This window comes from Crocodylus porosus, unplaced genomic scaffold (assembly GCF_001723895.1).
Source record: "Crocodylus porosus isolate Cpor-Errol unplaced genomic scaffold, CroPor_comp1, whole genome shotgun sequence".
Lineage (NCBI taxonomy): Eukaryota > Metazoa > Chordata > Crocodylia > Crocodylidae > Crocodylus > Crocodylus porosus.
In genome coordinates this window covers 48,760-68,517 of record NW_017728928.1, presented here as the reverse complement: position 1 = coordinate 68,517, position 19,758 = coordinate 48,760, and the positions used below count along the sequence as shown (strand labels likewise).

The 19,758-nt window shown below is 60.1% G+C and overlaps 1 protein-coding gene across 1 annotated transcript in view; it reads left to right on the top strand.

Moving 5' to 3' along the window:
• Positions 1–19,758, top strand: part of DNAH17 (dynein axonemal heavy chain 17) — a 44,362-nt gene that overhangs the window by 11,532 nt on the left and 13,072 nt on the right. Inside the window, exons 24-59 of the mRNA XM_019542778.1 lie at positions 277–429; positions 748–996; positions 1,823–1,945; positions 2,213–2,560; positions 2,651–2,742; positions 2,897–3,023; positions 3,196–3,348; positions 4,339–4,464; positions 5,179–5,286; positions 5,387–5,518; positions 5,884–6,044; positions 6,188–6,344; positions 6,629–6,733; positions 7,114–7,271; positions 7,527–7,665; positions 7,965–8,192; positions 8,580–8,717; positions 9,259–9,391; positions 9,653–9,780; positions 9,860–10,008; positions 10,615–10,897; positions 11,177–11,350; positions 12,187–12,394; positions 12,469–12,634; positions 12,999–13,101; positions 13,317–13,464; positions 14,213–14,304; positions 14,427–14,588; positions 14,960–15,124; positions 15,274–15,465; positions 16,092–16,358; positions 16,797–16,958; positions 17,408–17,641; positions 18,081–18,245; positions 18,668–18,763; positions 18,863–19,080. Coding sequence (XP_019398323.1) covers positions 277–429; positions 748–996; positions 1,823–1,945; positions 2,213–2,560; positions 2,651–2,742; positions 2,897–3,023; positions 3,196–3,348; positions 4,339–4,464; positions 5,179–5,286; positions 5,387–5,518; positions 5,884–6,044; positions 6,188–6,344; positions 6,629–6,733; positions 7,114–7,271; positions 7,527–7,665; positions 7,965–8,192; positions 8,580–8,717; positions 9,259–9,391; positions 9,653–9,780; positions 9,860–10,008; positions 10,615–10,897; positions 11,177–11,350; positions 12,187–12,394; positions 12,469–12,634; positions 12,999–13,101; positions 13,317–13,464; positions 14,213–14,304; positions 14,427–14,588; positions 14,960–15,124; positions 15,274–15,465; positions 16,092–16,358; positions 16,797–16,958; positions 17,408–17,641; positions 18,081–18,245; positions 18,668–18,763; positions 18,863–19,080 — 5,942 coding nt within the window. The remainder of the gene's footprint in view (positions 1–276; positions 430–747; positions 997–1,822; positions 1,946–2,212; positions 2,561–2,650; positions 2,743–2,896; positions 3,024–3,195; positions 3,349–4,338; positions 4,465–5,178; positions 5,287–5,386; positions 5,519–5,883; positions 6,045–6,187; positions 6,345–6,628; positions 6,734–7,113; positions 7,272–7,526; positions 7,666–7,964; positions 8,193–8,579; positions 8,718–9,258; positions 9,392–9,652; positions 9,781–9,859; positions 10,009–10,614; positions 10,898–11,176; positions 11,351–12,186; positions 12,395–12,468; positions 12,635–12,998; positions 13,102–13,316; positions 13,465–14,212; positions 14,305–14,426; positions 14,589–14,959; positions 15,125–15,273; positions 15,466–16,091; positions 16,359–16,796; positions 16,959–17,407; positions 17,642–18,080; positions 18,246–18,667; positions 18,764–18,862; positions 19,081–19,758) is intronic.

The window sequence follows — 19,758 nt, the reverse complement described above, 5'->3', positions numbered from 1 at the left end:
GAGGGCATGGCTGGTGGAGAAGCTAAGCCCTGGCTGCGTATCCTGCAAGAGGGGGACCCAGGCTGGGGCAGCAGGAAGCTGGGCTGCTGCTCTGCACGTGGCAGGGAGGTTTGTTGCCCCCAGCTTGCGCTCCCCAGGACTCGCTGCAGGGACCTGGGGCCTGCAGCTGGGGACACGCTCAACCCCAGCAGGGACACTGCCACTCTTGGAGCGCCTCGCCAAGCATGGCGCAGAGGCAGCTCCCGTGGCCAAGGCCTTTTGTGTTCTCCTCACCAGCAACAGAAGAGCATCACCGCAATGGAGAGCAACATGGAAGCCCTGGCCAAGTCCGCCAGCCTCTTTGAGGTGTCCGTCCCAGACTATAAGCAGCTCAAAGCATGCCACAAAGAAGTGCGTTTGCTCAAGGAGCTCTGGGATATGATTGTCTTGGTAAGTGTGTCAAGCGTGTCCTAAGGTGAGTGGTGTGCAGGGGTACATGTGTGGATGTGGGGCATGGGTGGTGTGCGTGTGTGCACGCACGTGTCTCGGCACAGGGACCAGGTCCCCAGGGGGTGTCTGCACCCTGCAGTGACAGTTCCTGCAACCAGGGCCTGCCTGGCCCACACGCCCTGGCCCATGCATTGCCGGAGGGGAGGGCTTTCCCTCTTCTGAAAGCCGCAGCCAGAGCTGAGAGGGGAACGTGTGTTCGGAAACATAGAACCAGCCTTTGCAAATGGTGCGGGCAGTGCAGCTGGTCTGTGACCGCAGGTGAATGCGAGCATTGACGACTGGAAGACGACCAAGTGGAAAGACATCAATGTGGAGCAGATGGACATCGATTCAAAGAAGTTCGCGAAGGACATCAGGAGCCTGGACAAAGAGTTGAGGAGCTGGGACGCGTTCATCGGGCTGGATAACACCGTGAAGAACATGATCACCTCCCTGCGGGCTGTGAACGAGCTGCAGAACCCTGCCATCCGGGATCGGCATTGGCACGAGCTCATGCAAGCAACCAAGGTGCGGGCCTCGGGGCTGCCTTGAGCAAGCAGGGAGGTCTGGGGCGCAGGGATGGGGTGTTGCAGTCACAAGCGCTTGCAGCGCCCGAGCCCCTGAGTGGCCTTGGAAAGTGCTGCCCAAGGAGGCAGAGCTGAATGACTGCTCGTGCCATATACAATGTCCTCCAAGTCCACAAGGGCCTAAGCCTGTTGCATCAGGACTCCCAAAAGCACTGAATAAACCATGGTGGTAGGAAATCTGAGGACTGCACATGCTGCCCTGGAAATTACTGCATGCTTGTTAACTATATATTGACAACGTGCAAAAACAGAGCATTGTTTCAGCCAAAGCACGAGGACACGGGGCTTTCAGCTTTGCTTCTGATTTCTCAACCCTGCTGCTTCTCCAGCGCTAGCTCCCTGGTATATATTTGTGTAAGAATAAACAGATGTCACTAGCTGTCTTTCATTCAAGCAGGAAATCCTGAAGAGCGGCATCAGCGGCCCAAAATAACCCGCCTTTTGCATGTTCATTGGCCGTGCATAAGGCTGTATTTTATAGCCATCACAGATGGTTTGCATTCTAGAAAATCCCAGCTCCTGGCACAGGCTGCATCTTTGAACAGACACCAAAGGGGAAATTCTCATGTGTCATGTGTGTTTGTGGTCTGGGGTCTTTTTCTGGCACAGCTGCATGTGTAATCTCTTTTTCCTAATGTGTAAAAATTGCCGAATTTGCGTGATCTATAGGGACTTGTGTATGTAAGTCCATTTTAATCAGGTACTGAACTCCAGAAACAACCTTCAGCAGCCGAAGCATTGAAGAGGTGTCTCCCATTCTGCTCCAGGTGAATTTCACCATGTCAGACGAGACAACCCTGGCTGACTTGCTGCAGCTGAATCTCCACAAGTTTGAAGATGAAGTTCGCAGCATTGTAGACAAAGCGGTGAAGGAGTCGGGAATGGAGAAGGTGCCGTATGTGCAGCTGAGTCTGTACCTGGCTGGCTGCTCCTGCAGCGGAGCTAGCATGGTCTGAAGCTAGCGCTTTGTGTCCCCTCCGCTCAGCTCATGGGGGGCTGACGGTCGGCGCGCAGTTCTTCTCCTGTGGGGAAGTGCTGCTGGCAGGAGGTGGTGGGCTCCAGCGCAATCCTTCCCAAAGTGTTTGTTTCCCATTAGGCTTTCTCCGCTTTGAAAGCCAGAGCCGTGGGAGTATTTCTGTGTCTGCCTTGATTTGCAGGTGCTGAAGTCCCTGGACAGTACATGGTCCACCATGCAGTTTGAGCATGAGCCTCACACCAGAACAGGCACCATGCTGCTCCGGTCCGACGAGGTGCTCATAGAGACATTGGAAGACAACCAGGTGCAACTGCAGAACCTGATGACCTCCAAGTACCTGGCTCACTTCCTGAAGGAGGTGTCGAGCTGGCAGCGGAAATTATCGACAGCCGATTCCGTCATAAGCATCTGGTTTGAGGTACAGAGAACATGGAGCCATCTGGAGAGCATCTTCATCGGCTCCGAAGACATCCGGAAGCAGCTGCCAGAAGACTCCAAGCGGTTTGATTTGATCGATAAAGATTTCAAAGTGAGCAGCCTTTCGTCTCTGCCCCAAGAGCCCTGGCCTGCGGCACACGCTGCAGCGTGAGGCAGAACCCGCCCCTCTTTCTTCTTGCAGGAATTAATGGCCGATGCCATAAAAACCCCTAATGTAATCGAGGCAACAAACAAACCAGGACTCTATGAAAAGCTGGAAGCCCTACAGAAAAGGTGAGCCATGGGCAATGATGAAGTAGGGGGAGAAATTACTGATGTCTGCTCTCTGGCTGGAAGCCTTGAATTTCTACTGCAGCCCTGTTTGCCTGCCTGGCATTTACTCTGCAGACAGGAAAATATATTTCCATTTCTCTCCCCCTCATTTTAGCTTGGCACTGTGTGAAAAGGCTTTGGCCGAGTACCTGGAGACCAAGCGCCTGGCTTTTCCCAGGTTCTACTTTGTGTCGTCTGCAGACCTGCTGGATATTTTATCAAATGGAAATGAGCCTGTTGAGGTGGGTCTAGTCCAAGGACGAAAGGCCTTTGCTGCTTGCACAGGATCTGGTTCTTGTGCTTTGGCTCAGATGTAGCAGAAGTCCAACATGACCAGGGTAGCGCCGCAAGGCGATGCAAAGTGTGAGGCATTTCTGCGTCCTGAGCAGCCACCTCTGCCTGCTCCCTTCCCAGGTGGGCCGGCACCTGGCCAAGCTGTTTGACAGCATAGCGAGACTCAAGTTCAAAATGGACCCAAACGACAAGCCCCTGAAGGTCGGTTTGGGGATGTACAGCAAGGAGGATGAGTACGTGGACTTTGACAAGGACTGCGACTGCTCCGGGCAGGTTGGTGGGTTTGGGGACCCCGTACTCAAATCGCACTCCCTTGGGTATAAGCTCAGACCCCTCTGGCAGGTCACAGCAGGTCGCTTGGCCCAGGCATCCTGAGTGCGCCTACATGTGAGCTTTAATGCACGCTAGCTGACTTTAATGTGCATTGAAGCATCACTTAAAAAAAAAAGGTGCTTTTTACTTAATGCACATTAAAATAGGCTAATGCACATTAAGCATCACGTAAAAGGCGTGCTCTTTAATTAGTGTGCATTAAGACAGGCTAATGTGGATTATCCTAGTACTTCACAATGGAAGTACTATATTTAATGCACATTAACTAAAGCATGGTAACGCACATGTAGACACACCCTCAGGGCTCCGCTCATCACAGTGGGACCACAGGATGCGATGCACATAGTGTCTTCACTGCAGAACATCCCCCAGTGAAAGGAGATGCCCAGTTTGTGTTTACTCTGACCCCGTGTGTTGCCATTTGGGGCCAGACTCCATGTGGGCACCACACAGCTCCTCCCCTGCTCTTGGCCAGGGTTTGCTCACATGCTCTGTGTGCATGGCAGGCAGCGTGCACGCGTCCTGGCTCAGAGCTGCCTCATATCTGTCATGAGACTCCAGAAACCTGCAGCCAGGCAGGAAGCTGAATGCCACGGCTCAGCTGCCCTTGTTCCCTGCAGAGCACCTCCATGGAGAGAGGCAGGGAAACAGCCCCCACCCCACAGCACAGTGCCCTGGGCAGCTGGTTTCCGCTGTCCCCAAGGGCCCATGCCAAGTGTGGCTGCACCTACAAATGAACACGTGGGTGACCACGCATGCATCTGTCTGTGGCAAATGCCAAGCTTGCTAGGCGGCCCGTGGCTTTAGGGGAAGAGCTGCAGCTCCCGCACTTGGCCCACGGTCAGGCCTGCAGCTCAGCATCGGAGCCCACAAAAGGGGGAGGGAAGGGCAGAGCACCAAGGCCGCTCACTGGGCTGGGCTCGTCCCTAGGTGGAGATCTGGCTGAATCGTGTGCTGCAGAGGATGCGTGCCACGCTGCGCCACCTCATCCCTGAGGCTGTGGTGACGTACGAGGAGAAGCCGCGTGAGCAGTGGCTGTTTGACTACCCCGCGCAGGTAGGTTTGTCTGATGGGGTTTGCACAGGCAAAATGAACAGGCGCAGGCAGCCACCTGGGCTCGAGGCACCAAGCGGCCTCGGCATGGAGGGCAGGGTGCTGCCATGCTTCGCCCTAAGCCCAGGGCACGGCTCTGATCAGGAGCACACCAGGGCAGCAGGACCAGTGTGGCCCCTTGGGATCCGAGCCAGACGAGCCCAGCAAAGTCCTGGCTCCACTTGGGCTCCGTCTGACCTGGCTGAAGGCAGGATTGAACCACAACGTTTCCCCCCAAGACTGCAGGACCTGGGGAGCCGCTGGGGGGGGCCCCAACAGCCGTTGTGCATGGGAGCTCAGCTGCCAGCTTCCGGATGCTCTGACCCCAGGGGCCCTTCCAGCCGGGATGAAAGAGCTGGACAAGATGCCCCTCGTGTGTGTGAGGAAGCCAGGCAGACCCGGGGCTGGAGCGGACGGAAGGGCTTCCTGAGGTCTGAGTAGGCTGGGGCTGGAGCAGGGCCAGCTTTGCACCACGTGATCTTTGATTTCTCTGGTTTGCTCCAAAGAGTTGGGTTATTTAGCACCTGGGCCCAGGGGTCCCTCTACTAAGCACTGGTCTGAGCGCCGGCTGGGCTCCTGGCTACAGCAGGGGAGAGGGGAAGGGCCCCGAGGAAAGCAGGACAGTCGTGTCATAGAAGTGCCTCATCCGCAGACTGTTTGTCATGTGGTCTGTCTCAGATTGCTCTAACCTGCACCCAGATCTGGTGGACGACGGAGGTCGGCATTGCCTTCTCCAGGCTGGAGGAGGGTTACGAGAACGCGATCAAAGACTACAACAAGAAGCAGGTGCGTAGGCAGGCACCGTGGACCCACAGTGCTGCTGGAGGACGCGGCTGGGCTCCCCCGGCCCTGACCAACTGCCCTGACCAGTGGTGTCCTGCCTCAGATCAGCCAGCTCAATGCCCTGATCACGCTGCTCCTCGGCAGCCTGTCCTTGGGCGACAGGATGAAGATCATGACGATCTGCACCATTGACGTACATGCCCGAGACGTCGTGGCCAAAATGATCGTGGCCAAGGTAGGACACAGGTGATGGCACCGCCTTGCTCCCCAGGGCCTGGAGCAGGCGCATCTGGCCCCTGCTTCGGTCTCCAACTGCAGAAGTTGAGCACACGCAAGACGAGCTTGTGTGAGCACCAGGGCCAACACGCACAGGCTGCCGTGTGCCTGGCTGTCCTGCTGCAGCCCTATCCTCCCTCCCACACCCTCCCAAGCTTGGGCCCATCCAGCTCTAGATTTCAATGCTCTGAATGGACTTTGCACTGCTGAGCACCACAGTCAATGCACAGACAGCCCCATCACATGCAAGCAGCCATAGAGGAAGCCCGGGAGGGCCGTGGTGCCTTCGCTGACGTTTGAAGGGTCTTCCCCTCGGCTCTACAGGTGGAGACCTCCCAGGCCTTCACGTGGCAGTCTCAGCTGCGGCACCGCTGGGACGAGGACAAGTGGCACTGCTACGCCAACATCTGTGACGCCCAGCTGCAGTATTCCTATGAGTACCTGGGCAACACGCCCCGGCTGGTCATCACTCCGCTCACGGACCGGTACGCAGGGGTCGGCCCCGTTGTCAGCACCCGCACAGGCAGGATTGGCGGTGACACTTGCTAGCAGCAGCGGGAAGCCGCTGGCAGTGGGGTGGGGGGTCAGGCTGCCTGGGCAGCTCAGACAGGACGTCCACCTCGCCCAGGTGCTACATCACGCTGACGCAGTCGCTACACCTGATCATGGGTGGTGCTCCAGCGGGCCCCGCCGGCACCGGGAAGACAGAGACCACCAAGGACCTGGGCCGTGCTATAGGGACCATGGTGTACGTCTTCAACTGCTCTGAGCAGATGGACTACAAGGTAGAGCAGCCGGGTGCATGCAGCGACGGGCAAGGGGGCCAGATCCAAGTTCCTGTTCACAGCAGACACTGTCCCAGGGCTAGGGCTGGCAGCCCCTGCTCAGCCCATGCTGCAACGGGGTGAGCGAGCGGGGCTGGGGGTCTGCTAAAGAGGGGATTTCCCTGGGGCAGCGTGAGCTTCCTGGGGGCAAGCTCCTACCTGCTTTCCCAAGTGGCCCCCACCTTGCGGCAGCCTCCCATACAGACCGCAAGCCTCTGAGGCGCTCTCCATTGCTTCTCCCCCAGTCGTGCGGGAACATCTACAAGGGACTGGCACAGACAGGCGCCTGGGGCTGCTTTGACGAGTTCAACCGCATCTCGGTGGAGGTCCTGTCCGTGATTGCCGTGCAGGTGGGGCCCGTGTCCCTGGCAGGCTGTAGGGGCGCGGGTGCTCAGTGCTGCTCAGCTTGTCTGCCCTGGCCCTGTCCTCAGCGGAGCATTGCTGAACCCAGAGCCCAAGTGCAAGAAGCCGTTGGCTCAGTGCCTCACCCCAGCCACCATTGCCTTTGAATCCCGCCAGGGAAGCGTAGCAATGGGGGTGGGCCTGGTGATTCCCTGACAGTCACTCCTCAAGCAGGATCTGGCCAGCGGCAAACAGCAGCCTCCAGTCCACACGCCCCCAGGGAGCCCTGTGTCTGTGGCAAGGATTGCTGGAGTCAGCAGCACATCCTTCCCCCATGACGCTTGAAGCTGATGCTGCTGCGTTTGAAAGCCTCTCGCTGCTCTCACAGGTGAAATGCGTCCAAGACGCCATCCGGGCCAAGAAGACCACATTCAGCTTCCTCGGCGAGATGATCGCCCTTGTCCCCACCGTTGGGCTCTTCATCACCATGAACCCAGGCTACGCAGGGCGGACCGAGCTGCCCGAAAACCTGAAGGCTTTGTTCAGGTGCGTGCAGAGGGGCGGCTCCAGCCGGTCGCCACTCATCGGCTCTCGATGCCAACTTGCTGGGCAGCTCATCTGTGCTCGCACTGCAGCCTGGGCTGCATAACGCTCAGCACAGGCTTCATCATGGAAATCATGCACATACAATTCCTGCATCTGGGAGCTGTGGCTGAGGGTCCCATGCATTGGGGGTGGGGTGTGCACAGAGGGGAGTTGTCACCAGGCTTCTTCCCCTGTCCCTTGTCTCCTCTCCCCCAGGCCTTGTGCCATGGTGGTGCCCGACTTTGAGCTCATCTGTGAGATTATGCTGGTGGCAGAAGGCTTTCTTGATGCCAAACTTCTAGCGAGGAAGTTCATTACTCTCTATACCCTGTGCAAGGAGCTGCTTTCCAAACAGGTGAGTCAGCTGGGCCGGAAAGGGCTGGTCTGTGGCTAGAACTGGGCTTTCACTCCCAGCAGTCTGGAGGACCAGGCTGGACACTTCAGCTCCCATGCAGGCATGTCCTGTGCAGGCAAGTGGGACGCTCTGCTCATCCCAGCATGTCCGCTGCAGGGAAGCAAAGTGCACCTCTGGGCAACTCTGCTGAGCTAGGTTTGCAGCACACACATGCTATGACACAGCCTCGGGGATGCAGACTGGACTTTTCTGTTGCGCGCTCAAACCAAACGTGACATTCAGGCTTCCCACCTTGCCAGGACCATTATGACTGGGGCTTGCGGGCCATCAAGTCGGTGCTGGTTGTGGCTGGCTCCTTGAAGAGAGGGGACCCTGGCCGTGCGGAGGACCAGGTCCTCATGAGAGCTCTGCGGGACTTCAACATCCCCAAGATAGTGACAGACGACCTGCCCGTGTTCATGGGGCTCATTGGGGACCTCTTCCCAGCGCTGGACGTCCCCAGAAAGCGGGATCTCAACTTTGAGAAGGTGAGCACGCCTGGGAGATGGGGCAGGGGCTGTCCCTCAGTCATGGGGGTCTCCACCCAGGCTCTGAAATCTGTCCTGTTCGGGCTCTGCCCACTAAATCAGTGCTGCTGTTAACTGTCTTGATCTGGCGGTTGGAGGTTCCCCGCGCTAGATGCCACCCAAAGCGCCTGCAGCCTGTGCAATGCCCACGGGCTCAGGGCAGGGCAGCGGCAGAGCACTCCAGCCAAGCCCCCGGGCACGTCAGGGGAAGCGATGAGCCCCGGGGAGAGGGACGTGCTGTGGGTGGGGTGTAAGGGAGCAAGCGGCAGGTCCGACGCTGGTGCCTGCAGCGGCATGCGGCCCCGGTGGCGTGCAGGACCCAGTGCTGACAGGCGCGCCCCTCCGCAGGTCATCAAGCAGTCCATCCTGGAGCTGCGGCTGCAGGCAGAGGAGAGCTTTGTGCTGAAGGTGGTGCAGCTGGAGGAGCTGCTGCAAGTGCGGCACTCGGTGTTCGTCATCGGCAATGCGGGCTGCGGCAAGTCGCAGGTGTGGCATCTCCGAGCTGCTCCCCAGCTCGGGGCCTCTGCCCTGAGGATGCCAGCTGTGCCGTTTCCACCACAAGGCAGTGGTGGGAGACCCGGGGTGGCGGCAGACTGCCGAGCAGGGGGACAGATAGGTGTGTGCACCATGAGAGACCACCCCTGGCTTTCTAGCCAGCGCACGCTATGGAGCTGGTGCTGCCCTTTGCCAGAGCTGGCACACTCCCAGGCGCAGACAAGGCAGACCACAGGGGCCACAGGATGCTGGCTGGTGGAGGTTGTGGGCTTTCCCACCTCGGAAGGACCCGGGTGCTGCTCAGGCATTGTCGCAGCCGCAGGGGCCATGGCTCTGGGTTTGGATGGAGTCCCGGTGCATGGGTCTGTCATGGGAGAGGAGCCAGCCCCATAGTTGCCACCAGCCCAAGGGGACTGGGGCACGGTGCTGTTGGAGCAGGGGGCCCACTGCGCCCTGGGTCGTGGTGTCTAGGACCCTGTCTCAGGGTATGCATTGGGTTTGTACAGAGCTGCAAGGATGCCTTGGCCCACAGGTCCTGAAGTCCCTGAACAAGACGTATCAGACCATGAAGAGGAGGCCCGTGGCCGTGGACCTGGACCCCAAAGCTGTGACCTGTGACGAGCTCTTTGGAATCATTCACCCGGCGACCAGGGAATGGAAAGACGGTAGGAAACGGATGTCTTCCCCCTTGCACGGCGTCTCCTACCCCCATGGCAGCAGCCAACGGCTAGCCACGGCTCCCGCAGGTCCAGGCACGCATGCCATCCCCTACCGCTGGCCACGGAAGCGGGCCGGTCTTTTCATCAGCTTCTTCCTCCAGATGGGTGGAAATGGATTTAGCAAGTTTATTCAGAAGCCATTTGGCACTGCTCCCCCTGCAGCGAGGTGAGCAGTGCTGGGACGAGCGACTCTGTGTTGTCGGGCAGGTCTGTTCTCCACCACGATGCGAGACCTAGCTAACATCACGCACAAGGGCCCCAAGTGGATCATTCTGGATGGAGACATCGACCCCATGTGGATCGAGTCTCTGAACACCGTCATGGACGACAACAAGGTGGTACCCGGGGCGCCGGCTGCCCGACTCCCGCTCCCGCAGCCCGGAGCAGCTGCTTCACGGCAGCGTTTCCCCCCAGGTCCTCACCTTGGCCAGCAACGAGCGCATCCCCCTGAATCCCACCATGAGGCTGCTGTTCGAGATCAGCCACCTGAGGACGGCAACACCTGCCACCGTGTCCAGGGCTGGCATCCTCTACATCAACCCTGCAGACCTGGGCTGGAACCCGTGAGCTGCTTTCCTTTTCCCCCGTGTGCCCCCGGGGAAGGTGGGGTGCGTGTGCCACCTTCGCTCTGGGCTTTGCTGGTTGCCCCCCACCCCCTTTCTACACGTGTCAGGGATTTTAAGCCTTCCCCAGAGGCACTGAGTGCTGGCTGCAGCCTGGGCTGGGGATGGGGATGGGCACCGGGCTGTGCCTGTGCTCCTGCTGGCACCAAACCCAGGTCTCACACTTCCACTCAGGCTCAGACTGATGCCACACATGGGGGCTGGAAAGGATTTTGGTCAGACTGGAACAGCCTGGGGGGGTTACCTTCCTCTGTAGCAGGGAGTCTGGCCTCCACCCGGGATCTCTCGGGCACAGGAGCAGGACACTGGCTGCCACGGTCTCCCTGCTTTCCCTGTGGCTGGGCCGGACAGGGTTAAGGGCAGTTTTACAAAGAGTTTAGATGATGGTTTGTCTGATGGGCTGGTTTGGCCAGGGCTGGTCCTGCCCGCACCAGGGCTTGGACTAGACGTGAGCTCTGGAGGTCCCTGCCAGCCCCTCGTCTCTGACTGCGGGGCACAGCACGCGGGCCTGGCCTGGAGCATGCAGCACGTCCATCTGGTTTGCAGTGTGGTGAACAGCTGGATTGAGAAGCGCACGGTGCAGTCCGAGAAAGCCAACCTGATGATCCTGTTTGATAAATACCTGCCCACATGCCTGGAGAAGCTGAAGTTTGGGTTCAAGAAGATAACACCAGTGCCTGAGGTTACAGTGATCCAGACCCTCCTGTATCTGCTCGAATGTCTTCTGACTCGGGCCAACGCGCCCCCAGACTCCCCCAAGGAGCTCTACGAGCTCTACTTCGTGTTTGCCTGTTTCTGGGCGTTCGGAGGAGCCATGTTCCAAGACCAGGTACGGCGGCGGGAGCGACCCTGACACAGCAGCGCACTGCCGCCCGGGCCTGCGCTGCACTTGCTTTGGCTCTGGAAGCTCTTGGTGCCAGAGCAGGGCCCTCGGCCGAGGGAAGGGGGTTGTGCTCGGGCCCCGTGCCGCAGCGTGCTGTCCGGTCACTGTTCTGCTTGCACGGGGGGCTCAGCTGCTGTCCGGGTGCACCGTGGGCCCGGACCGGGATGTGGCCCTGCCCCACCGCAGAAGCTGCACCTGGCGAGTTGTCTCGTTCTCTCTCCGCAGCTCGTGGACTATCGCGTAGAGTTCAGCAGATGGTGGGTGAACGAATTTAAAACCATCAAGTTTCCTTCTCAGGGGACTATTTTTGACTATTTCATTGATCCTGACACAAAGAAATTTTTGCCATGGACTGAAAGAGTGCCCAAATTTGAACTGGATCCAGAAGTCCCATTACAAGTAATGGTCTTCCTTGATTCTTTTTATTTTTAATTGAATTGCTAATTAGCTTTCCACCCCCAACAGTGCTGTGCTAAAGGACATGACCAAGGCATGCATATTAAAACCACCATAATGACAAGAACAATGTAGCCTGCGAATAGGTTGTTTATTTCTGTGCACGGATCCTTGTTCCCACGAAGTTAAGTTGATGATATGGGTGATTCAGCCTGATATCTAGGGTTGCAAGATGCTTGCATATGAGCTCTGGAAAACCTTGTCCCCTGCTTGGGCAATACAGGCAACCAGTGGGGTGCCTTACCTCAGGGGCTGAGATCCGGTCTGGATGGCGGGCAGAGGTTTCCTGCAGCCCTGCTTTTCTATGATGCCGTGATTCCTGTCAGTGCAGGGAAGCCCTGAGCACTGACCAGCTGCCACTGTGAAGGAAGGCTTTGGTCTTCTAAAAGCCATCTCTTTTTGGAACCTTTTCTTTCCCAAATCTGTGCAGCTTTCTGGCCACAAGCCTCATTCCTCATAGACTTCACAGACATCAGGGCTGGAAGGGACCTCGGGAGATCATCGAGTCCAGCCCCCTGCCCCAGGGGCAGGAAGTAGCTGGGGTCACAGGATCCCAGCAAGATAAGCATCCACATTTCTCTTGAAGGCGTTCAATGTAGGTGCTTGAACCACCTCCAATGACAGGCTGTTCCAGACCTTGGGGGCTCAGACAGTAAAGAAATTCTTCCTTATGTCCCACTGCAGCGCCATCAGACCAACCTCCAGGGCATGCTGCCTCGCCCATCCGGCTTCCCCCAGCCCAAGCAGGCACTTATCTCACCACTGGGTTTCCTTGACAGGCCTCCATGGTGCACACAACAGAGACCATCCGGATCCGCTACTTTATGGACCTGCTGATGGCAAGGAAGTGGCCCGTGATGCTGGTGGGGAACGCAGGCACGGGGAAGTCAGTCCTGATGGGGAACAAGCTGGAGGCGCTTAACACCGATGACTACCTGGTGCAGTCTGTGCCCTTCAACTTCTACACGACCTCGGCCATGCTGCAGGGTGAGGGCCGTGCTGGCAGGGCCGCGTGGGACTCTGCTGCCTGGCCTCTGTCTCACCGGGCTGTGCCCCTGCAGCGATACTCGAGAAGCCCCTGGAGAAGAAGTCGGGGAGGAACTATGGGCCCCCAGGCACCAAGAAGCTCATCTACTTCATAGACGACATGAACATGCCAGAGGTCGACAAGTACGGCACGGTAGCGCCTCACACCCTGATCAGGCAGCACATGGACCACGGCCACTGGTAATGGCCAGTCTGCATCTGTCTGTCTGTCCAGCTTGGAGCCCTTCTGTGCCCGTTACCTCGGTGTCTGGGTGCCTCCTGGCCTGATGGAGCCGTGCTCAGCCCTGCCAGCAGGCCAGGCTCTCAGCACCGTGTGTGTGTGGGGAACCACGGCTTAGAGGAGCTAGCATCTTGTCCAGGGCTGTGCAGGGGGGGACTTGGGACCCCGTGCCATGCCCAGGCTGTAACCCATTGGTTGTTCCCCCACCCCATGGTGTCCCCAGGGGGTCCTGAATGCACGAACTGGTTGGGGCAGGCGACCGCAGGGGTTTCCTGCTTCCCTGGCCTGTGCACACCCTTCCCCTGCCCTACCCCTGCCCCACAGGTATGACCGGAACAAGCTGACCCTAAAGGACATCCACAACTGCCAGTACGTGGCCTGCATGAACCCGACTGCCGGGTCATTCACCATCGACTCCAGGCTGCAGGTAGGTTGTGTGGAGCCAGGGCAGGGGCTGGGTGGCCCATCCAGCATCCTGGCTCTGTGGAGTCTCCCATTTCCCCTTCTCTAAGTGCTTTGACCAAGTGCTAAACTCTGCAGCACTGGCAAAAGGCCATGGGTCTGGTCTGAGGGCAGCGCCGGCCAGCGGAGCTTGCTTCCTGGCAATGGGGCTTTCTGATGCCATCAATGGCTTTGTTTCAGCGACACTTCTGCGTGTTTGCCGTGAGCTTCCCTGGGCAGGAAGCGCTCATGACCATCTACAGCACCATCCTGGCCCAGCACCTGGCCATCCAGAAGGTCTCACCGGTGGTGCAGAAGATCCAGGCCCAGCTGGTTGCAGGAGCCCTGGGTAAGTGCCCGGGAGGGCAGCGTTTCTCAGGGCAGATGCTGGCTCTGCATGCACAGGGCACGCTTTGCTAGGGGCCCTGCTGCCTGGGCGTGCAGCTGGGGTTGGCAGGACCTTCTGGGAGCCTTGACCTGGTTGTACATGCCATGCTGCCGGTGCTGCAGTGACCTCCTGGCACCTGGTGGAGGAGAACTCATTAAACTGGAAAGCTAATCATTCACACTCATTAGCACCTCAGGGTCCTGCAGCTCCCCTGAGGGCAGCGCGAACAATACAGCAGTCTTAGGAATGATGAGCAGATCAAATTGTCTTTCGGTTCAGCTCTTTTCCAGAGCGTCTCCTTGCGTTGCTGCTCCCTGCTTGTGACGTTTCTGCTGGGGCTGTAACACAGGTTGCGTCTCAGCTTCAGTTCCAGCTTCCTTCTCAGCACCTCAAAGCCAATCCAGTCGTTGCCATTTGGGCTAAAAGTGCCCGAGGCTTGTCCGCACCAAAGAGGATCACTTGCTAAGTCTGAGCAGAGCTGGTTCTGCTGTCTGGGGCTTCAGCACAGACAACGTTGGTGCTCAAACTGCTCAGCCTTGCAGCTGAACGTGGTGAAAGTAAGGTTGCAACTCGGGCTTGTTTGAGAACCCGGAGAGAGGAGAGAAACATTAAGCTCGGTCTGGAGAAAAGCCATCCCTTCCTTTCAGGCACCTGGCCGCTACCTGGAGCCTACTCTAACACGCGCTGTATTTTCCCCGCCTTGAAACAGCCTTACATCAGAAGGTGACCACGACCTTCCTGCCCACAGCCATCAAATTTCACTACCTCTTCAACCTCCGGGACCTCTCCAACATATTCCAGGTGGTGACCGCCTGCCTTGTCCCTCCGCCCCATCCCTGCAGGCTCTTGCTCCGAGCATTTTCCAGAGCCAGCCCCTCGCCCCAGCAGCACTTGAGGCCTGGCCTGACAGGCCGTGTTTGCAGGGCCTGTTGTTCTCCACTGCTGAATGCCTGAAGAACCCCATCGACCTCGTGCGGCTCTGGCTGCACGAAGCGGAGCGGGTATACGGCGACAAGCTCATCGACGAGAAGGACCAGGATAGCTTCGGAAGGGTCCTCGTGGCCACCTGCAAGAAGCACTTTGATGTAAGTCAGGCCCAGAGGCTTCGACCTGTGCCGGCGTGCCACCCGCACCATGCAGACACGCTTCTGGGGTGTACTCTGTGGAGTCTGGCAGCTACCGGCGCCAAGAGCGGCTCTCACGGCAGCTGTAGCGCTGCTCTTCCCCAAGTCGTGGGAACGAGGGCACTTTCCAAGCGCTGCTTTGGCAGTGAGGGTTATGAAACAGCCCTGAGCAGCTGCACTGGGGGCCATGTCATGGTGCTGACCTCTGCCCCCAGCCCAGCTGGGTCTGCCCCACCTCGCCTGTGCCCATGCGGGGAGCGAAGGGGGATGCAGCAGCAGTAGCGCTTCTGCCCCTGTGAGCCCGGGACTCATCTGACACTGCGCTTTCACAGGAGCTTGGCGAGACCCTGCTGTTCGCCAAGCCTAACATCTACTGCCACTTCGCCCAAGGCATTGGGGAGCCCAAGTACCTGCCCGTGTCGGGCTGGCCGTCCCTGAACAAGCTGCTGGTGGAGGCCCTGGACACCTACAACGAGGTCAACGCAGTGATGAACCTGGTGAGCACCCGCCCGCCCGCCCGCGCAGCTGGGAGTGCGGCAAGCTGGGGGACCTGCCTGCCCGGCCTCTCCTGCGCCGCGTGCCTTAGCGGGTCTGTCGTGTCCCCGCCGCACGGCCCTGCCCTGAGCACCTGCTGCTGGCTCCCCAGGTGCTGTTCGAAGACGCTGTGTCGCACATCTGCCGAATCAGCCGGATCCTGGAGGCGCCGAGGGGCAACGCGCTGCTGGTGGGGGTGGGGGGCAGCGGGAAGCAGAGCCTGTCGCGCCTCGCGGCTTACATCAGCGGCCTGGACGTCTTCCAGATCACACTGAAGAAGGGCTACGGGATCCCGGACCTCAAGGTGAGCCACACAGAGGCATGCACCGCAGCCTCCCACCTGCCACGGGCCGCCATGTCCCCGTGCCCACCCCATGTATCATGATGGGGAAAGTCAACACCATGCCCAGGCCCCCCGCCAGCCCTCTCGCATGGTCCCTGCGTGTCAGACCCAGGCACAGGGATGACTGTTTGGACAGCAGCGGGGTGGCATACAGTGCCAGGCGCTGTTTGTGGCATATAGGGCCGGCGCACATTCTCAAAGCAGCCTGGCAGCTTTATCCAGCTTCCTTCGCCAAGCCCAACATCTACTGCGACTTCGCCCAAGGCGTCAGGGAGCCAGGCAGAGACCCAGCTTCCTTCTGTGCAGGGAAAGCCCGAATCCCAGCCAGGGACTCTGGGGACGTGCCGTGGCCACGGTGCTGGCCTCCTGTGCTGCCCCAGCCCCCAGAAGGGCATGGACGGTGCTGGACTCACCGTCAGCTCTAGCACAGGCTGGGGGCCTGGCCTGCCCTGGCACGGCACATGCGCCCTCATCCCCTCCAGCACCCGGTCCGGTTGCCTTTGCATCACCAGAGGAGATGTGTGGGGCAGGAACCGGACCCACACGCTTCCTGCTGGAGCCAGTGACTGTCTCCGTCCCCTGCCCAGCTGGACCTGGCCTCGCAGTACATCAAGGCGGCCGTGAAGAACACGCCCACCGTCTTCCTCATGACGGACTCGCAGGTGGCGGAGGAGCCGTTCCTGGTCCTGATCAATGACTTCCTGGCGTCGGGCGAGGTGCCGGGGCTCTTCCAGGACGACGAGGTGGAGAACATCATCAGCTCCATGCGGCCGCAGGTGAAGTTCCTGGGGCTGCCGGACACACGGGAGAACTGCTGGAAGTTTTTCATCGACAAAGTCAGGCGGCAGCTGAAGGTAGGAGCCCCGGGCATCTGCCTGGCCCCGTCCCACTGCACGTAGGGTGCAGGCCAGGTACCACACTGGCATGGGCAGCCAGAGGCTCTCCTGGGCACTGCTGGGCTGTGCTCCTGGCCCAGTGGGAAAGGACCGGAGCAGGGTTACGCTTGCACTCACCAGCCCCAGCAACCACAGGGCTCACCCATGCCAGGGGGCCTGGCCACACGCATGCACGGGCCTGGACAAGGACAGCTGTGCCCAGGGGCCACACTTCCTGCTGCATGGCAGGCAGGATTGGGGCCTCTCTGCCTGGCCCAGCCCTGCCCAGAGCTTGCACCCAGTGGTACCCCAATATCAGCCCCGCCAAGTCCTCCACTCCTGAGCTGCCCTGGGCAGGCTCCAGGTCCTGTGCCCTACTGGTTGGTCTCTAATGCCGTGAATGTGCCCCGGGCCCAGATCATCCTGTGCTTCTCGCCCGTGGGGTCGACTCTGCGGGTGCGCGCAAGGAAGTTCCCTGCTGTGGTCAACTGCACGGCCATCGACTGGTTCCACGAGTGGCCGGAGGACGCGCTGGTGTCCGTCAGTGGCCGGTTCCTGGAGGAGACAGAGGGGATTGAGGTGAGCGGCGCTGCTCGGCAGCAGATGGGAAAGGGGGCACAAGCCCATCGGGGCAAGGCTCGGCCCCTCCTTTACTCACGGTGTGTCTGCACGAGGGCCTGGCAGGGAGGAGGTGAGGGGTTGGTCTCATCCACACGGAGCTGCTGGAAGGAGCCAGGGCTGTGGGCTGTGGGCGAAGGGAGGCAGGGGACGAGAGGGGGCAGGCAGCGAGGTGATGTTGCAGAGCACGGCCCGGAGCAAACTGGAGTGAGGCCGGGGGCGCGCGCAGGGGCTCAGCTGGCAGCCGAGCTGTTTGCGGCTGCCACGGCAGGAGCACGTCCCTACCTTCCCCTCATCTCTGGTTGTGAGCGTTGCCTTGAACTTGCGCCAGGGCAGCCTCCTTTGTGGGGCGCAGGTAAGAGCCCACGCTCAGCAATGGGGCGGCCGCTGGCCTGTGGTTCCTCACGCAGCCGGAGGTCAAGGTCTCCATCAGCCAGTTCATGTCCTTCGTGCACAAGAGCGTGAACGAGATGTCCAAGGTGTACCTGGCCACGGAGCGGCGGTACAATTACACCACACCCAAAACCTTCCTGGAGCAGATCAAGCTCTACCAGAACCTGCTCGCCAAGAAGCGGAGGGAGCTCATCGCCAAGATCGAGAGGCTGGAGAATGGCCTGATGAAGCTGCAGAGCACGGCCTCGCAGGTGAGCTGCCGGCCTGTCCCCCAGACATGGGGGTCTGGCTGAGCCAGAGGCGTGGGCAGGACTTGGGTGGTCGTGGTCGGCAGACACTGGAGGTGTGGGGGGGAGGTCCGAGCCGCCCCTGCCCCACCGCTCTGCGCTGACTCTCATGGAAATGCTCCCCGGTGCCAGCCCCGGGGCAAGTGGTGGAGCGGCCGCGTGTGCTAGGCAGACCCAGGGGACCCTGTTCTAGCAGGGGCTGCATCGCAGGGAGTAATGCCAGCCCGCTCCCGGGCACGCAGCCCTCGTGCAAGGGGAGGGCGGCAGGAGCTCTCCCCACCCGGGGGTCCCCTCCCCCTCCTCTATCGCATGCCTCAAGCCCTTGAGGCTTCTAGCGGTTGCTCGCACCGTGCCCGGGCCTGGCCCCAATGGGCTTCTGCCCCTTCTCCTGGACACCGTGCAGGTCGATGACCTCAAGGCCAAGCTGGCAGTGCAGGAGCTGGAGCTGAAGCACAAGAACGAGGACGCTGACAAGCTGATCCAGGTGGTGGGCGTTGAGACCGACAAGGTGAGCCGGGAGAAGATGATCGCCGACGAGGAGGAGCTGAAGGTCCAGGTCATCAACACGGTATGTGCTTGCCAGGCCCCTCTCGTGCCACGTGCCTCCCTCCAGTGGCAGCAGCAGGGTGGGAGGCCAGCCCGGGTCGGGGTGAGGAAGAGCCTGGGCAGTTGTCTCCAGCCCTCCTTCCCAAGCCAGCTCCTGGAGGAGCACAGGAGCAGGGCCTGGGGCCGTGGCTGAGCCCCATGAGCAGCAAGCTGCCTGCATGCTGGGGGCCAGGGCGTCTGCAGTGCCTGCTGCCATGCACCATATGTATGCAGTGGGGCACCTATGGGCCCTCCCGAGGGCAGCGAGCCCTGGTCTGCTGAGCGCCAGGCAGGTGCCTGGTAGGAGGCAGGTCCTGCATCAGAGGGCATGCATGGGGGTGCAGTGGGAGGCAGGGCGAAGGGAGCCACGAACCAGGCTGCAGGCACATGCTTTACCTCGGCCAGAACGTGGCAGAGAAGCAGAAAGCCTGCGAGACTGACCTGGCAAAGGCAGAGCCTGCTCTGATTGCGGCGCAAGAAGCCCTCGACACGCTGAACAAGGTAACGTGTGCGTCTGAGCTCTGGCGGCTGGGATGGAGGAAGCTGGGTCCCCAGCCCGCAGCGGCGGCTACAGTCGATCACCCGCCGTGATCCCTGCAGAACAACCTGACGGAGCTGAAGTCCTTCGGGTCGCCCCCCGAGGCCGTGGTGAACGTGACAGCTGCCGTGATGATCCTGACTGCACCCGGGGGTCGCATCCCCAAGGACAAGAGCTGGAAGGCGGCGAAGATCATGATGGGGAAAGTGGACTCCTTCATTGACTCCTTGAAGAAGTTCGACAAGGAGCACATCCCAGAGCCCTGCCTCAAAGCCTTCAAGTACGGGGGGCGGGCAGGGCCCAGCCTGGCTTCTCGGAGGGGAAGGCTCCCCGAGGCCGGCTCTGCCCAGGGCTGGGCCTGCTGTGCTGCAGCATGGGCACGTGTCCCCGGCTCCTCACGTCCCTCCGCGGGCCCCCAGGCAGGCTGGCACTGACCGCAGCCCCCTCTGCATCGGTGGGGCCAGCAGCTGGGCAGTGCTGCTGCGGGACCAGGCTCCAAGTCACCATGTGTCTGGCCTGGGTGGTGCTGGAGGAAGGAATCGCCCCCAGGCACATCCCCTGTGCACCCCTCTGCCCTGGGGCTTGAGGGGCCGGGAGCAGCATCTCTCCGTGTTGTTCAGCAGCCCACAGCAGTGCCCCTCTCGGCGCCCCCCACCCAGGGCATCTCCCAGTATCCTGTGGTCCTTGGTCACAAACGTGTGGGCAGAAACCTCTAGACTGGGGCAGGGCCGGACCCGGACGTCCTGTTTCCGGACCACTCGTGCCCCTGAGCAGAGAGAAAAGGTAGAAAGTGACAGGAGGCTTTACAAATGCATCACAGCATTGGAGGAGGCCGCAGGTTCAAAGCGTTCAGGCCGGGCCGCTGGTGCCCCAGGGGGTCCAGCAGGAGCCGGGTGCAGCTGCACGCCAAGTCCAGAGGCCATTCTACAAAACCAGGCCCATAAAACGGAGCCACCCA